This window comes from Petaurus breviceps, unplaced genomic scaffold (assembly GCF_028583685.1).
Source record: "Petaurus breviceps papuanus isolate PSGF00001 unplaced genomic scaffold, PetGlider_PUasm1.0 156, whole genome shotgun sequence".
NCBI lineage: Eukaryota > Metazoa > Chordata > Mammalia > Diprotodontia > Petauridae > Petaurus > Petaurus breviceps.
In genome coordinates this window covers 6,182,595-6,201,245 of record NW_027185720.1, presented here as the reverse complement: position 1 = coordinate 6,201,245, position 18,651 = coordinate 6,182,595, and the positions used below count along the sequence as shown (strand labels likewise).

General features: G+C 36.1%; 1 protein-coding gene across 1 annotated transcript in view; it reads left to right on the top strand.

Annotated features, from left to right (window-relative positions):
* The window catches only part of CAPS2 (calcyphosine 2), a 58,234-nt gene extending 41,072 nt beyond the window's left edge, over positions 1-17,162 (top strand). The window contains exons 15-17 of the mRNA XM_069082171.1: positions 5,393-5,512; positions 8,209-8,305; positions 16,987-17,162. Coding sequence (XP_068938272.1) covers positions 5,393-5,512; positions 8,209-8,305; positions 16,987-17,162 — 393 coding nt within the window. The remainder of the gene's footprint in view (positions 1-5,392; positions 5,513-8,208; positions 8,306-16,986) is intronic.
* Positions 17,163-18,651: the final 1,489 nt, after the last annotated feature.

The following is an 18,651-nucleotide window of genomic DNA, read 5'->3' as shown; positions in this document are numbered from 1 at the left end:
TCTCTCTCTCTCTCTCTCTCTCTCTCTCTGTTTCTCTCTGTCTCTTTTTCTCTGTGTCTCTCTCTGCCTGTCTGTCTCTGTTTGTCTATCTGTCTCTCTCCTACCTCATCAGCTATCACTTTTGGAATCTACAGTACCAAATCCTCTGCTGTTTGGTGGCAGCCTGTCTTTGTTGCTGAATCTTCCTGTCTCTCCATGGTTTCCATTTCAGCCAAACTGTACTGATCCCACATGTCCCATACCTAGAATTCAATTCAGCAAACATTTAGTGCTTGCTATGTTCAGAGCACTGATAACGGCATTGAATGTGGTACAAAATTTAGGTCAGAGGCAGGGATGGGGAACCTGTAGCCTTGAGACCACATGTGGCCTTCTAGATCCTTGGGTGTGGCCTCTTGACTGAGTCCAAGCTTTACAGAACAAATCTTTTTATTGAGGGGATTTGTTTGTGAAGTTTGAATTCAAAGGGAAGCCCTTGAGGATCTAGAGGGCCATGTACGACCTTGAGGCCTCAGACAGTTACTACCTTTAGGGAGATTACTGTCTACTAGAGGAATAAAGTACATACACAGATAATCCTTATACAGAATAGTCATGTAAAATCCTTTCATGATCTGGTAAAACAAAGTGCAGTGTGAGAGTCAAGGGAAAAAGGCTATCTACAGAGAGAACCAGGGAAGGCTTAACTGAGAAATTGGCAGTTGAGTTAGACTTTAAAAGGCATGCTGGAATTCAGTGGATGAAGGATGAAGCAGAATTATTCACGTTTAATGAGTCATTTCTTCCTCATTTAACTTTGGTGTCGTCATCTAGATGCTTAAGGAGGAAAAAAGTGAAGGGGGGATAGAAAATGACAAATTATCTGGTTTGGGCAATTCCTCTTGCCCTTCTCTGCAATGTATGTATGCCCTGGGATGGGAGGGAAATAGGAGATGTGAATCTGCTTTTTCATTGTCTGTTTTAGATCCCCATCTCTCTTACAGTATGAGCTCCTTGCTGTGTAGACTGTGGTTTTAGAATCTCCTCTTCATCATACCCACAGTCTGTTACTTCTCCCCTTTATGCTTCCTATTGTTCAGCCAAACCAGCCCTCTTAATTTCTTGTATATGATACTCCATTTACTATTTCCATGCCTCCGCATGACCTCAGACATACATAAAACTGATCCCCATTCTAGAATTTCAAAATCCTCTTATCCAATTAATAATCTATTGACTTTTTACCTCTCTCTCTGCCTTCCCTTACAAAACTTTTTGTCCATATCATGACAAAATGTTTTCATTCCCTTCAATTTACCCCTCAATTTTCTTCTGGGCTCTCTTCCCTGCATTAGTTGCTCTCTTCTTCTCCCTATCTTGACCCCTTGATGAACCAATTCAACCCTGTTCTGTCCTGTTCTCTTGAATCCTTGGATCCCTCATTCTCTCACCAATTATGTCCTGCCAGGCCTCATCCTTGGATGCTCCCATTTGTGCCTTCATTCCTACTGACCAAGTACAATAGGTGCCTCCAATTTCTCTTCTCATGTATAATCCAGCTTCTGACTTTATCATTTCATTGAAACTGCCCTAACCAAAATTGCCAGTGATGTCTTAGTTGCCAAATTCAATGACCTTTTCTCAATCCTTATATCCCTTTGCTTCTCTGTCACCTTTGACACTCTTCTCCTCCACACTTTCTTTTCTTTATATTTTAAGGAAATCCCTTCCTCCTGCCCATCTGACCATGCCTTCTCAGTCACACCTTCTAAACATAAGTGTCCCTTGGGATTTTTCCATGGACCCTCTTTTTTTCTTTTCTTCTCTTTCTGTATTATTCACATGGTGATCTCATTAGTTCCCATGGATTGAAGTACCATATGTATTCTGATGCTTCTTAACTCTACCTATCCTGCCCTAGCCTCTCTATTGCCCTCCAATGTCATGTTTCCATCTGCTTTTCAGATAACTCAAATGAGAAGTCCTAAAGACGACTTAAGCTTGACACATCCCAAACTGCAGTCATTATCTTTCCCTCTCAATCATACCCCTGCCACCCCTGCCCCTTCTCTAGCACTGTAGAGGGTAACGCCACCCTCCTAAGCCCCTCAGACTTGCGACCTTTCCTTTTGTCTCAGATATTCTTTTTTTCCCCAAAAATTTATTTTAGACTCAAATGCCAGAACACAAATAGAGAATAGAGAAAAGAAACAAAAAAATAGCATAAACTTAAATACAAAGTTTGAAAGAAAAAAAGTACTTTGTGCATTGCAGAACACAAGGGAGGATTCAAAATATGTAACAATAAATTTTCATTTCACGAAAGCCTATACGATAAATAATACTCGTTATGTTGAGAATTGTCTCAGATATTCTTAAGAGTAAAGATGTCTGAGACAAAAGGAAAGGAAGAAATAACAAATAAAGGCAGAAAAAATTTTGAGTTAAAGGAAGTAAATGATAGGGTCGAAGGATTTAGGGCTAGAAGGGGCCTTAAATATTATCTAGTCCAGGGGTGGGGAACCACTCAAGGTTGAACTCATGGTGAAGTTTTGATTTAGTCTAAGGGCCATACTCGAGGACCTAGAGGGCCACATGTGGCCTGGAGGCTGCAGGTTCCCCATCCCCGATCTAGTCCAATATCCTTATTTCATAGATGAGAAAACTCAGGGATGTGGAGGTAAACTGACTTGCAACATAACGCAGGTAACAAGTACAAGAATAGGGATTTGAATTCAGATGCAGTTATCTTCTATAATATCACATGACTTTGATATTCTTAGGAAAGTAGGAAGTTATGTCATCTTTGAGATTAGGGTTGGGGTCGGAGGAGAGAGGAAGACATTTGGAACAATCCTTTTGGACAATGTGAAAGAGAACCAATGAGAGCTGAGTAAAAGTTTTGGTAAGCAGCCGAGAGGATTCCGCTGAGATAGTGGGGCTTTATGATGGAGGAAAGCATTTGTACTTTTGAGAGTTCTTGGAAGTTCCTGGAAGGCTAGACAACTTGAGCGATTTTTCTTTGTGATGTTTCTTGTGATTTGTACAATTTATAGTTTGAACTGGACAGGAAAAAAATAATTACTCAACAGAGAAATTTAACTCAGATTGCATTTTATAAATAAGTGAAAAAGCATTTATTAAGTACTTAGGAGGTAGCTAGTTGACTCAGTGAATAGAGTGCTGGACCTGGAGTCAGGAAGACCTGAGTTCAAATTCAGCCTCAGACACTTACTAGCTGTATGACCCTTGGCAAGTAAATTAATCTCTGTTTACCTTAATCCAACTGGGGAAGGAAATGGCAAACCACTTCACTACATTTGCCAAGAAAACCCCATGGACAGCATTGGTGTGCTAGGGTCCACAGGTTCATGAAGGGTCAGACATGACTGAATGATGGCATAATAACAGCAAGGTACAAAACACCTTGCTAAGTGTTATAAATTCACAAAGTAAAATTTTATCTTGCATTAAATTAAGCAGAATTCACTAAATGATAATCTGTAAATGAATGGCACATGTGAGTAATAAACTGACAAATGGGCAACTCAGTGGTATAGTAAATAGAGCACTGAGCCTAAAATCAGGAAGACCTGAGTTCAAATTCTGCTTCAGACACTTAATAACTGTGTGACCCTGGGCTAGTCACTTAACCTCTGGTTGTCTCAATTTCCTTTATTGTAAAGACTGTAAAATGGGGATAATAATGACACCTACCTCACAGAGTTGTTGTGGGATGAGATAATATTTGTAATCTACTACATAGTAAATGCTATATAAATGCTTATCCTCTTTCTCGGTCTCTCTCCCTCTCTCCTTTCTACCTACCCCCTGATATAACCATTTCTTTTCTTTTCTTTTTTTTGCTTCTTTGAGGGGCGGTTGGGGTTAAGTGATTTGCCCAAGGTCACACGACTAGTTTTGTGTTAAGTGTCTGAGGTTGGATTTGAACTCAGGTCCTCCTGACTCCAGAGCCAGCGCTCTATTCACTGCGCTACCTAGCTGCCCCTACACATTTCTTTTTTAATGCTACCTTTTGGGGTCTATGCCAGGGTCAGTAAGAGCTTATTCCAAACTACACTTTATCCACACTTTTAGTATATATTTGATAATCCTGTGACACATCTGTGAGATGCTGAAATGTCTTCTAAGTCATCAGAGAAAATTTTCTAATTCTGTTTAAATACATATGTGCTAATGTGTTCCAAGTTTTTGAAAGCTGATAGTCTTAATATGTAGGTGGAGGAATCAGTTTGGAAGATAAATTTAAGCATATTTAAAAAAAAACACTTTATATTGAAACCAGGAACAAAATTTTGTCAGTTTTGATTTCTACATGACTGAAATTGGATCTATTTTATAATCAAGATATAGTATTGATGATATAGTGATATTTCTTTATGTAATGATAAGCATAATCATGAATCACCCCTCCCTCATGTTCTGAGGCAAGAACATTCAAGGATGCATAGAGCTAAGTTGAGAGTACAGTGAGCCCAACACAGTTCCCTACATTTTCCAAATAGACATACTGTAATCATAGCACATGGAGAGGAAAGAGTTAATGATTAGTCACATTACATATTAATTATGGATAAGTGATACCCATGAAAAATTAATGATTTATTTAAATTCACCTTTAACTATCATACTTCAGAGTTATCTTGGATCATTTTATTGCTGAGAATAACTGTCATTCACAGCTGATCATCTTACAATAATTGCTGTTACTTTGTGCACAGTACATTTCACTTTGCATCAGCTCGTGTAAATCTTTCCAGGTTTTTCTGAGAGCACCCTGCTCATCGTTTCTTATATCACAACAGTATTTCATTATAATCACATACTACAGTTTGTTCTGCCATTCCCCAATTGATGGACATTCCCTTGATTTCTAATTCTTTGCCATGAGAATAGAGCTGCTATAGATATTTTTGTACATATAGGTATAATGGTAATGGGAATTTGAAGATCTTCCCTGACCCTTAATAGGCCTAAGGGAATTTGAAGATCTTTGACTGCTAGGTCAAAGAGTATACATGGTTTTATAGCCCTTTGAGCATAGCTCCAAATTGCTCTACAGAATGGTTGAATTAGTTCACAACTCTACCAACAATGAATCAATGTCTTATTTTCCCCATTTGTCATTTTTTCTTTTCCGTCCTGTTAGCCAATCTAATAGCTATGAGATAGTATCTCAGAATTGTTTTACTTTGTATTTCTCCAATCAGTAATGAGTTAGAGTACTTTTTTTATATGGCTATAGATAACTTTAATTACTTCATCTAAAAGCCATTCATATCTTTTGACCCCATAGGTTCTAAATAACTTGCTTACCACTAGTTGCAATTAGTTAGGTTTTGTTGCTAAAGATATATTTTAAATTAAATAGCTTATTGATTTTAATTTCTAGGACTTTGAGGACTTATGGTTAATTCTGAATTTCAATGGCAATGGTCAAGTTGATTGTGGAGAATTCAAACGTGCCATTTTTGGTGAAATGAATGAATATAGAAAAACATTTCTTCGAAAAGTAAGTTTAAGTAGTCTTTTAAAATGGTTAAGACAAGTAGAGAATTAGATTCTTCATTAAGTATTTTGATTAAATTAGCATATTTTGCTTATTTCTTTTTGTTTTGTGATGGAACTTATAAGAATCTTTAAGATGGATATTTATAACTACAGTGAGCTGGGTTTTCTAATGCTTATGTTAAATATTAAAAAAGAATCTAAATGTTATTATGCTCTTGGAGGAATTTGGGCTTGGCATGGTGGCACATGCTTTTAGTCTCTGCTACTAGGGCAGCTGAGCCTGGTGGATCACTTGAACTCAGGAGTTCTGAGGGTTATAGCTGATTAGTTGTCTGTCCTAACTTTGATAATGGTGAACCTCTGGAAGAGGGAGGAGAACACTAGGTAGTTGAAGGACAAGTTAGACATGTTGCAGGTCAAAGCTTCCATGCTAAGTGGGGTTGGGCCCTTGAATGACTGCTATACTTCTAACCTAAGTGTAGGTAGGGGGATACACTCTTAAGAAAAATAAAAGCAATAAAAATGAGAGATTTTGAAATTTATTATATAGATTAGTTGCTGATATGGTGAAAAGGATACTGGATTTTAAGTCAAAAGACCTTAGCTACAATCTTGGTTCTTTCACTTTTTTTTTTTGGAGGGGGGAAGGTAGGGCAATTGGGTTTAAGTGACTTGCCCAAGGTCACATGACTAGTTTTTGTGTTAAGTGTCTGAGGCTGGATTTGAACTCAGATCCTCCTGTCTCCAGGGCCGATGCTCTATTCACTGTGCCACCTAGCCACCCCATGGTTCTTCTACTTTCTATGTGATCCTGGGCATGTCATTTAAAAGATCTAGGCATTTAATTACTTAAACAACAATTCTTGCTTCATTTTAACATTCGAAGTTAGCATAGATGAAATCTAGGTTCATATCTGTTTTCTAAAATTCCTGGACATCTTTGCTCTTTTGTATAATAAAAGATTCTAATTTGGACCTTTCTTTGACTTTTCTCTGGCCTCTTCAGTTGCTATTTCAATCACTGTTAGAGAATCAATCCTCCCACCACCTTTCTAGGAAATCACCTCTGATTCATTCTCGCTGAAGATGACATTCTCCAGGAAGCTATTTTATGTTTACCATAGCCCAAGGATTGGTGACAGACAACTGCATTCTGGATTTATTGCCTTCTTCCTCCCATTATTTCCTTTTTTCTCTATTGAGTTGAGTTGGTTTTCTCCTTCAAGTAGGGAAATTAAACAGGCACAACAACCAAGCCCTGACTGAAGGGGATGCTGTGTTCATTACTGTGATTTTAGGTAGCAATTTCCAGGGTGTACTTATCTGAGAAATTATATGGGATATCAACCCCAGGCTGAAAAACAAAATCCCTATCCTTATTGACCAGGAAAACACTTACAATGAGTGGTGTATCCCTTCACCACTTGTAGGATGATAGCTACACAGGAGACTAACATCCTGTCTTACTGCTGTTGAGTTTGAAATTCTCTATTCTGCCCTCTTACCTTGCAATATGGTAGCAGGAGTAGGGCTAGGAAGGGTCTTTATTGTTTCCACTTTTTTCTCTCTTCCTTCTCCTAGTATTTCCTCACATCTTAGAGCCAGGGTTGACGGAGAAGATGCCTTCCTATTCCTTCACTAAGAAATGCTATTCTGCAGAGTGAAGAAAGAACATAATTGTGATTTGTAAAAAAATGTTTAAGTAGTGGATCTTCTGGGAAGGTATCTTGTGTAAATCTGGATGTCTCTTTTGCTATTTGCAAAAAGGGAGTATTATTATTTCCTGTCTAACTGATAGATGATTTCTTATATTCTTAAAACCTTTGCTGTTATTCAAATTTGTATTGAGCACAATAACTCTTCTTATTGATACTGTGTGGGCAGCCAGGTGGTGTAGTAGATAGAGCCCTAGTCCTGGAGTCAGGAAAATCTGAATTCAAATTTAACCTCAGATACTGACTGCTGTGTGATCCTGTTGGCCTGTTTCCTTGTCGGTCAAATGAGCTGAAGAAGGAAACAGCTAACCACTCCAGTATCTGCCAAGAAAGCCCCAAATGAGGACACAAAGAGTCAGACACAACTAAAACAAGTCAGTAACCAAAAATATAAAATTGATACCATTAAATAATTTATGTAGTATTGACAATCTCGTTTTTCTAGTTAACACTTCTAAGTAAATTTATATATGCTATTTATATAGTTTGTAGAATTTTAGAACTGGAAGTACCTTAGATGTTAGTCCTATTCTATCTTTTTACAAATGAGGAAACTGAACTGTCTAAGAGGTTAAGAGACTTTCCTAAAATGTAGGAAGGTGTTGTTTGGCAGAGCCCAGACTGACCTATGTTTTTTTTTCTTTTTTTTTTGCTTTTTCTTTTGGAGGGGCAATTGGGGTTAAGTGACTTGCCCAAGGTCACACGACTAGTTTTGTGTTAAGTGTCTGAGGTTGGATTTGAACTCAGGTCCTCCTGACTCCAGGGCCGGTGCTCTATTCACTGTGCCACCTAGCTGCCCCCAGACTGACCTGTTGACTTCCTGACTTCCAGTTCAAGATTCTTCCTGCCGCACCCATCGTGGCCCCTGCCTTTGATGCCATTTTAGTACTTTAGGAATGCCTTATTTGGATCAAAGACAGGATCGTGTACTTATTATTTCCAGGGATTTCATGATAATTAGTATCCTTCTTTCTGTGTTTAGGCCTATATGAAATTAGACTTCACCAAAACTGGAAGTGTGAGCATGGTAGATATCAGGAAATGCTATTGTGCAAAGAAACACCCTCACGTGATATCAGGTAGGTGATATAAGCCCAAATACATCTGACTTCTAGGCTGTAATGTTTTCAATTTGTTGTAATTCATTGTTAGTTAATAGTCTTAGTCTGCCCCAAAGGCTATGCTTGCCCATTCTGTTTTTGAAATTATTGGAAAATGATATTGTTGCCTTTCTTTTATTTAGAATCTTTTATTCCAGAATCTATTTAGTGCATAATCTTTTATTTTCAGCTGAGGAACTGACTGGAAAGAAAGTTGGATAAGCAGAAACATGATAAATAGTACAGTTGGGTACAACGAGATAGAAGCTTCTCTCTATGTTAATATTTAAGGATTGGGTGGAAAAGAAAGGAATGGTCATTTATACAGACAGATGCATATGTCTGATCATTAGAGTTTCCTCTAAATGAGCAGTTCTAGTTATAGGATAGTTTTAATACACAGGTTGTAATTCTCCTTTTTTTCTTTCTTCAAGCAAGAATTGCTGTCATTATTTTGCTTTCCTCTATTAATCCCAGACTTAGAACTGGTTTGGATCATGCTTTGAAACATGAGGTTACAAAACTGAGTAAAGATGTTTAAAGCAAATTATGATCCTATTTTTTCATTGACCTGTTTTAAAACATATTGCCTTTGTTTACCTGCAACCTGAAATTTGATGTAACGTAATTTATCTTATTACCAAATTGTCTTTGGTCTTTGACTTTTTGATTGACTTAAGTGCAAAGATGATGACATTTTAGGGGAAAATATGTATTGGCCTTTTGGGAAAACACTTTGAGGAAGTTTTAAGGTCCTTTTATCTTGGACTACCAACCATTTTGACTTGGCATCTAGTCCTTGCATGAGGAGATGTCCTTGTTTCTTAAAAAATGGTTTGGCTTAAAGGATGTGTGTGTGTGTGTGTGTGTGTGTGTGTGTGTGTGTGAGAGAGAGAGAGAGAGAGAGACAGACAGACAGACAGACAGACAGAGAGAGACACAGAGAGAGAGAGACACAGAGAGACAGGAAGACAGAGACACAGACAGAGACAGAGAGGAAGAGATGGAGACAGACAGAAACAGAAAAAGTGCACCCTAAATCCCTCTTCCTCTTCTTTAATTATCCCCTCACAAAGAACTTGGAATCTTCTAATCTAGGAAACTAGTAAACTGGTATGCATTGTGAGGCTACCAGGGCGATCTGGTTATAATGAAGTCCTTTCAGGGACTTCCGTTTGTGAAAATGTCACTCAAAGTCACCAAGTCTAGGGATATTTTCTTAGGATCCTTAAAAAAACACCTAATTTTCCTATTATATGACTTAAGTTAATTTAAATTATACAGGTTTGGGACAAATGAGGAAAAGAAATGTTAGCAAAGGCTCTTTTCTCTCTTAGAGTTAATAGAGATTTAAGGACACAAAGTATGAGTGATATAGCCTGACAGAAAGAGGAGAGATGTCCATTAGTTAGTCCTTGGAGAGGACTAACCTTCCCTTTATTGCTCCCCCCTGTTTTCTTCACTGCCATAGCTACTTACCCACCCATAGAACAATATAGAACCCCCCACATAGAAAAGCAGCCTCTCTGTACTTAATATGAATAGATCAGAGAAGACTGAACTGGACTGAAAGGAACTAAGCTAGTCCCTTACATATGAGGACAGGGCAGGTTGAACCAAGTGATTTCTTACCTGGACACATAAGTCCTTTTAGAATTGGCCCAGAATGTCTTGATTAAAGTGAAGCAGATGATAGCTACAGTTCACAAATGTAAGATATATAACTCTTATAGTCTTCTGTAAAATTGGCTCTCCTAAGATCATTATTTAGTAATGCCTTATTAATCTGGTATCATCAAGGAATGAAATGTTTTAAATAAATGAATTTTCCAGATAACAGAAGCTTTTTCTTTTAAGCAATAGCCCTCTAGTTTTTTAAATCATTTTGGACAGAAAGCTTTATAAAATATATTATATAAACCTCTGCCTCATTAAACACCAAATGTAACCATAGCTTTTTAACATTCTCCTGATGACCCCGCATCATAGGATCATATGATTTATAGCTTGTAAAGACCTATAGCAGAGTTATTAACCTTTTGTGTCTCAGATGCCTTTGGCAGTTTGGGGAAGCCTATGTACCCATTTTCAGAATAATGTTTTTTTAAATGTATAAAATAAAATGCTTAGGATTACAGGGTAATTCTATGTGCCAATTATATTGAAATAGTAAAACAAATAAAACCAACTAGTTATTATGCCCAGGTTAGGAATCTTCAACGTAGATATTATCCAGTCTAAAATCATTTTTTATGTATAAGGAAACTGAGGCCCAGGATCATAAAGTCACTTATCCAAGGTCTATAGTTAATGACCAAGTCAGGATTTGAACCAACCATTTGGTCGTCACTGGGAACATTGGCTATTTTGCTATTCACTGGTTTTCTTTAGGGTCTAGTTATTGGGCTATGCGGGGATAGATAGTAGGCCCTATACTAAATGGCCCCAGACTGTAATTCTTTTTTAGTTCTTGCATTTCCTTTACTTCCATGTGTATTACTGCAGCTGACTACTCTTCCCTTCCCTCACTGTACATCTAATTTGTTACATCTGATCTATTGTAGAGAATTTCATTCTTTGTGGTATTATCTGAAGCTCACAATGTCTGGTACCTACCCATTTGGTTTTTGAAGAAAATGTTTGTGACGTAGATAAGTGAAAGTTCTGTATCATTTATAAATATTTGGTCCCTCCCATTTCTTTCTACTCAACCACATTTTATCATACATAATCTGCTCATGTTCCTCCTTTTCCACCTTTGCACTAAAGTAACAAACTACCAGTTTATTTTAATTTGATTTGGGTGGGTATGATCAAGTTTTCTCTAAGAATTTTTCTGCCATTTCATTCTTAGCAACTGATATTGGTGTATAAGCTGCAATTATTTTTATAGTAGTGTTTTTTAAATAAATAATTATAATTAGCGCTGCAGTATGTGATAAGAACAAAATATCCCCTATAATATTTCTTGTAGTCATTGAGAATAGGACAAAATCCACTCTGCCAACTCCTTTCTTTGCTTCTCCAAGGAGTACTTGTGAGCCATCCTTAGCTGAAACTTCTTTTTCTTCTGCTATCATCTATGGCAGGTGTTCTTAATCCTTTTGTACAGTTTGGACTCTTTTAGCTGGTAAAACCAGACCCTTTAAATCTGGAAAAATCTAATGGACAGCTTATGAGAAAGTTTGTTACCTACATTCATAAATGAAGGAAATGCTAAATTTTAGTTAAGAGTTTATATCCCTGCTTACATGTTCATGGACACTGATATCTATCCATGAATCCTTTGAAGGGGTGGGATAGTGAGAGTCTATGAACTCCAAATTAAGAACCCTGGGTTTGTAGCAAGAATGCCAAGATTGATATGAATTAACACCTCTACTAGTATATTTACTCATTGGTGATTGAACAAGAATATCTCAACCAGAGTATCAATAATCAAATTGAAGCTTATAGACAGTCTAAAAACAATGTGATTCCGGGTACCATCTGGGGGCATTTCCCAATCACTGCAGGTGCAGAAGGGACCACATAGCACTTAAGACCATTAAAAAAAGTTTTTCTTTCATGTGTTCCCTTGGTCAAAAGAATTCATTACTAGGTGACTAATCTACTGGTGATGGGGCCTTTGTGTTAATGGTTTGGCTGGGCCTTGGAAAACAGATTCAGTCTCTTACCAGAACTGCATTCAAGGATCTGAAATATCAGTATCTGAGACTCTATTTGATCTTACATGTTTTTGACTTTAGGCCCAGGGTTCTATCTACCCTACCACTTAACTGTCTCTGGCTATAGCCCATGTGGATGAACATTAGTATGTGATGAAAAAAAAAACCAAATTTATTTTCCCTCATGGATATTACTGTGGTTTATTATCCTGGAATGTCAGGATCAGAAGAGATCTTATGGGTCCCTCTATCCCGACCTATATCAGAAATAGAATCTCCTCTATAACAGCTCCAGCAAATGCTTATACAGTCTTTGCTTTCACTCATGGAAAGCTTTATTTGTCAAGATGTTTTTATTTCCATTGGAAAAGAAATTGGCTTCCATTCATATTATGATCCTACTTCAACCCTTTTGTGAGCCTTCCGAGTTCATATTAGTCTGATCAGCCTTGGTTGGACACACTGTGCCTTGATCCCAGCATAGTGATGTAATTTTGGTCCTAATTGAGAACCTCTTCTACTCTCTGGGACCAAAGAGCTTAAATCTAAGGTTAAACTATATGGTAGTAGAGAGGCTGACATCCAATACTTACCTAAAGTTATGTCCAAAATTATGACTTTGAACTGTGCTATAAGCTAGCATTAATGTAGCTCATATGTAATATTAAAGTTGAAAAAGTTAATTCATACATAAGTTATTTATCAAATTACATGTCATTTAATTATGATCTCCCGTTTTTTTATCCCTGGTCTAATCTAAACTGGATTACTCAACCCACTCCTTTCAGAACCAAGTAAGCGTTTGCTGCCTTCACCTGCCTATCCTTGTATTCTTTCTCTTCATTTATCCATTTCTTTCTTCCGCCTTCCAAGGGGTCAGGTCTTTGTGTCTTTCTTAATTGATGAAAATATAGAATTGTATATTGGAAATAATTTGGTTTTTTGATGTTTGTTTATTATTTTTTCCTCTTGTTCTTAATTCAGATAGGTGATTTAAACATTTTGTCTTTCGAATTCTAAATCCTTTAAACTTGGCTCATAATTATGATTTTTTTCTATATATTAAGCTATCAGAAAAAAAACCTTTCCCTTTTTTCCTCTTTAATACATAAAAGAACATATACTGGACATTACTATGCAAAATTAAACTTGTCATCTTATATATTGTCAATAGTAACCTATGTATAAACCTTTCTGGTATATGGATTGTTTATAGTTAACAGTCATTTACAAATGAAAGCTTTTATACAATATTTTTACTTAGTTTCTAGGAAACCATCTGGTATTCTTTGACTTAAACATCCCATCAAAGAAAAAACACTGTAAGGCATAATAGAAATCAGATTTCCAAAAGACATTTCTGTTTAATCGCATTGGAAAACATTTTTGGCAAAATGGAATATTCACTTCTCAGAAATTTGCTGATCTCCAAGATAGCTCAGCAAAGCCTTATCTTAGTTGTAGATGAGAAAAAGCAAATTTTATTCCTAAATTTGAAAATTGAAATTATAAGATTCTTCTGTAAATTGTAATTTGGGAAAAAAGTCCTTGAAACTAAGTAACACTACTAAAAGATTTATTTGTTATACACCATAGTAGGTCAAACTAATTTAAGAAAAAGACGTTTTCATCCTTTTGTTTCGTTATCATATGAAGACACAGATGTTAAAAAAGACCATCCTGGATGTATATTCATTTTTAAAGCACACACACAAACTTAACATTTTGAGCATTATATTGTAATTGGAAAGGTTGGGATTATTCAATTTAGGCTGGAAACTTGGCTTGACCACTTACTATCTCTGTGACCTTAGGGAAATCACTTAATCTCTCTGTGTCTCTGTTTCCTCATCTATAAAAAGAAAGGATTGGATTATCTAGGGTTCCTTCCACTCTTTATATATGTTACTGCAATCCTGTTTGTCCAGCTTTCTAATATCATCAGCATTAGGATAAGTATTTAGGCTATATTCATTAAAAATACAGTGAAATATTTGTGGTTTTGTCATTCTATTAAAAAAAACTGAACTTTTGATAGGGATAACAGATTCTTTATCAAACATAAGCTACCATTTATGTAGGCTTTAAGGTTTGCAATGCGCTTTACAAATATTTTCTCATTATGTCTACACCACTACTTTGGTAGGAAGGTGCTATCAATATTTTCATTTTAAAGATAGAGAAACTAGGGGCAGGCAGGTGGTACAGCTAGGTGACTCAGTGAATAGAGCACCAGCCCTGGAGTCAAGAGGACCTGAAATCAAAAGTGACTTCAGACACTTGACACTTACTAGCTGTGTGGCCTTGGGCAAATCACTTAACCTCAAATTCCTTGCCCCTTCCAAAAAAAAAAAAAGATGGAGAAACTTAAGGCAGATAGGTTAAGTGACCTGGAAATTAGGTTAAGCCTAAATCTGCTAGATTGCTTTCTAGTTTTCCCAGCAGTTTTGTCAAGCAGGGAATTCTTTCTTAAATAATTTATGTTTTAGGCTTTTCAAAGTTATTGAATTTTGTTATTTCCAATTTTCCCTTGTCTAACCTGTTTCATAGATCTCAACCTTTATTTTTTAATTAGTTCCAAAATGTTTTTCATGATTGCTGCTTTATAATATAGTTTGAGGTTTGGAAGTGCTAATCCTTCATTCTTATTTTTTAAAAGGTGTTTCCCTTGGTATTACAGATCTTTGTGTCCCCAAATGAATTTTATTATTTTAAAGACGTTCTATAAAAATATCCCTTCAGTAGTTTGACTGGTATAGCAGTAGCAGTATTAAGTAACTTTAATAGTATTGCCATTTTTATCTTGTTGGTATGGCCCAGCCATGAACATTGAGTGTCCTAGTTTTCCTGACTTTTTTTTAAGGAGCACTTTTTAATTGAATGTAAACTTTTTTTTGGTGCTCTGGCAGATTGCCAACTATTTTAGCATTTTGAATGGTATTTCCCCTTCTGTGATAGTCTTTGGGATTTTGTCATTATAATACAGAAATATTGATGATTTAGGATTTATTTCATTGCCTGCAATCTTGCTGAAGATTGTTTTAATTCACAACTTTGTTGATTGTCTATTGTTTATCTAAATAATATTATTAGCAAACAGATAGCTTTTATTGCCTCTTTGCTTGCCTTAAATCTTTAATTTCTTTCTCTTTAATGCTTTTTAATTATGAGAGGGAAGTCATCTGTTAAAGTGGAAAAAGTCCAGGACCTGAGATCAGATGACCTGGGTGTTTAAATCTGCAAAGTGGGTGGACTAAAATCCTGGGATTCCAGATATTCTTTTATATCTATCCTGTGTGTGAGTGGGCACACACCACAAGCAATACCCTACCAAAGTTGTTTCTTCACCTCTCTCATATTCTCTCTTTCGCTTAGTCTCTTTTTCTCTCTGATTCTTTCTTTGTCTTTGTCTCCATTTTTTTTCTCTCCCACATTTTCATTTCTTTCTCTCCTACCACCCAGGTTGCATATTTTCTCTTCCAAGACCCTCATTTTTATTTCCCCTTTCATAGTTTCTCTCTCTCTCTCTCTCTCTCTCTCTCTCTCTCTCTCTCTCTCTCTTTCTCTCTGTCTCTCTCTCTCTCTTTCTGCTTTTTGGAGGGCAATTGGGGTCAAGTGACTTGCCCAAGTTCACACTGCTAGTTTTTGTTTTAAGTGTCTGAGGCTGGATTTGAACTCAGGTCCTCCTGACTCCAGGGCTGATGCTCTATTCATTGCGTCACCAACCACCCCTTCATGGTCTCTTTCTCCTCTTTCTACCTTAACTGTTAAACAAAACTGTGATAGAGACGTAAATATATGTTTCCTTCATTGACTATAGTCATGTTTTGTGTTTACTTTTCTTAATGTAAAAACATCAACAGATAAATAGATTATCTTCCTATAACACAAAAACCCAGTCCAGTTGTTTGTTTTAAGTTTTTTTTCTCTTGATTACTTCCCTCCTCCCTTCTAATATGTGTAGAATGTATTTTTTCATCTATCATTTTTCTTTGTGAATATGTCTCAGTAACTCAGTGGGAGAAGCTTCCTCACTCTAGATTATAAAAAAGTCTTCATTCATAGATTAATACTGAATACAATCTTAACCAAGCAAAAGCTCATTCAACTAAGAATTTCCTAACCTTGTAAAATGTATATCAGTACTTCTGTTTTCCATTTCCACAAAGCTTAGTGATTGTCTTTTGAATAAATAGTTTAATAAAGTCTAAAGTTATCTACCACACAGTGGATCACAGTGTTCTGAAAAGTCTATAAATCATTTGGAACTTTTCTGACATTTCTTCTTTCATTTAAAAATTTTTTTTAAAGCAATCGGGGTTAAGTAACTTGCTCAAGGTTACACAGGCAGTTATTTCTGAGTGTGGTGCTGAGTATCTGAGCCCGGATTTGATCCAGGTCATCCTGACACTGGAGCCGGTGCTCTTACTCGCTGAGCCACCTGGCCGCCCCTAAGCAATGGGGGTTAAGTAACTTGCTCGAGGTTACACGGCCAAGTGTTTCTGGGTGGGTGCTAAGTGTCTGAGCCTGGGATTCGATCCCCAGGCCATCCGGACACTGGGGCCAGTGCTCTTACTCGCTGTGGTATCTGGCCGCCCCTTTCATTTACAATTGCAATGGAGTGTTCCTCATACCATCAATCCCTACCAACCCCCCAAAACCTAACCCAAGGATATATTAGTTCATGTTATTTTACCTCTTTATATAATGAGCAATAACTTCACTAAAAGTTTTTCAATAACTCTTAAAATGTTTACTGATAAACATCACTTATAAATTTTCTTCCCTGTGTTTTCCCTGCAACCTCCAATCACCAATAAATTCTAGTTCATGGTAAAAAATGTTGGAATAAATTGAACAGTAGTTTAATGTATAATCTGAAGCTGTGAACAGTGTGATTTCCTTATCTGATTAAGTAATTTTTTTTAACAGAGCTAATGCCTTTTATTCAATTCTTCAGAATATTGTTTTATAGCCCACCTTGTTTTGCAGGTTGTGCAACAGAGGAAGAAATTAAATCTTCATTTATAGAAACCCTAGAGAATGCCTGTAGTCATCCCCAAGAAGTGTTATACTGTGAATTTGAAGATTATTATGAAGGACTAAGTTTCGGAATATCTGACGATGAAGATTTCATTAATATCTTAAGGAATTCTTGGGGGATTTAGTTGTGAAAAGTACACAAATGAAAATTGGCCCACACTGAAACTTTCAAATGGGAGACAAATTGAATGTGAGATAGTATGAAATGTTTTATTTTTTTTCTGGGACTTCTCTCAATCCTCATACACATAGTTCTTCAAAAGATATCGTGTCTGGAAAGGGGAATATTTCTAGAACAAGGGCTGTGTTTGTGGGTGTGTGTGAGACGCTGAAGGAACTGTACTGTTTGTCGTTTTGTTGAACACAGTGGAGATTCACTGGAGTTCATTTTTATCATTGTCAATGGGAAAATTCCATCTAGAAAGAAATGCATATGAATGTCGATGTTGTCAATTATTTCTATCTTTCTCTTCTGTTCTTTTTATATCTCTGCCTCTGCAATGTCTTTCTCCTATCCTGAATAAAACTTCAGTGAATTTGGAGTTTAGTGACCTGTAAATAAAAGTGCAACTTGTATTGAATATGCTGAAAATATTAAATGAGTGAAATGCTATGGAAAAGGAAATTTAATGTAATACTAGATTTTTGTTATTAGTTGCAATAACGTTAGAGCTGATTTTATAAGATAGAAGGTCATGAATGGATACCCATAAAAATGTCATGTTTATATATATACAGTTTATAAAGCTCTAAATTTTGTTAAACAAAGGCATATGACCCCAAATTATGTGCTATTGGTGATTACCCTATAACTCTACTTGCATAGAGGAGTGACCAATCCAGTCTGTCTCTTCAGGAGTTCATAATTCTTCTATATTCATAGTGTCTTTATTCAAATACATAAATTGAAAAGCTAAATTAGAAGAATGCTCCCTTTGATCATTAAAGGGTGCATTAATGTGTACTTATAAAACATGTGACAAGTTGCTATAAATAGAAGATGGAAAAGAATATAATGAAATAGATGTATGATATTTTAAACCATGTAAACAAATAGCTCAAATGCAAATATACCAAGCTTTAATGGTTAAACATTTCCTGGTCCTTTTCTGCTAAATTATCTTGTGTGTAGTATTGCTTCTTGGAAAATATACAAAAAGGAAGAAAGGAGAAAAAATTAAGTACATAATTTAAATTCATTTATGTTAAAGTAATCTAAATGAAAAAACTTAAATAGCCCTAAAATAACATGTATGGTCAAGTAGAAAAGTAACCAATTGTGAGTAAGGTTAGATTCTTATGTAACCTATATAAATCCTCCTTTGATTCACTCATGCTTTACTATTCTCATCTGTAAAATAAAGAGTATGGCTGCTACTCCTATACCAGGAAAGTGGCACACATATCATTTGGTTTGTTTGAGCCAGAAACATTTGAAGTGATATTAATTTTCATCATTAGTGTGAGGATTTAGATAAAAGAGAAACACTATCAAATATTTTGGAAGAAAACTGGAATATTTAAAATGTATTTTAATTAGTCATATCATCAGCTATCATAAATACAAAGTATGCATTCCAAGTATTTTCAGAAAAGTAGGATAAGAAAAATTAA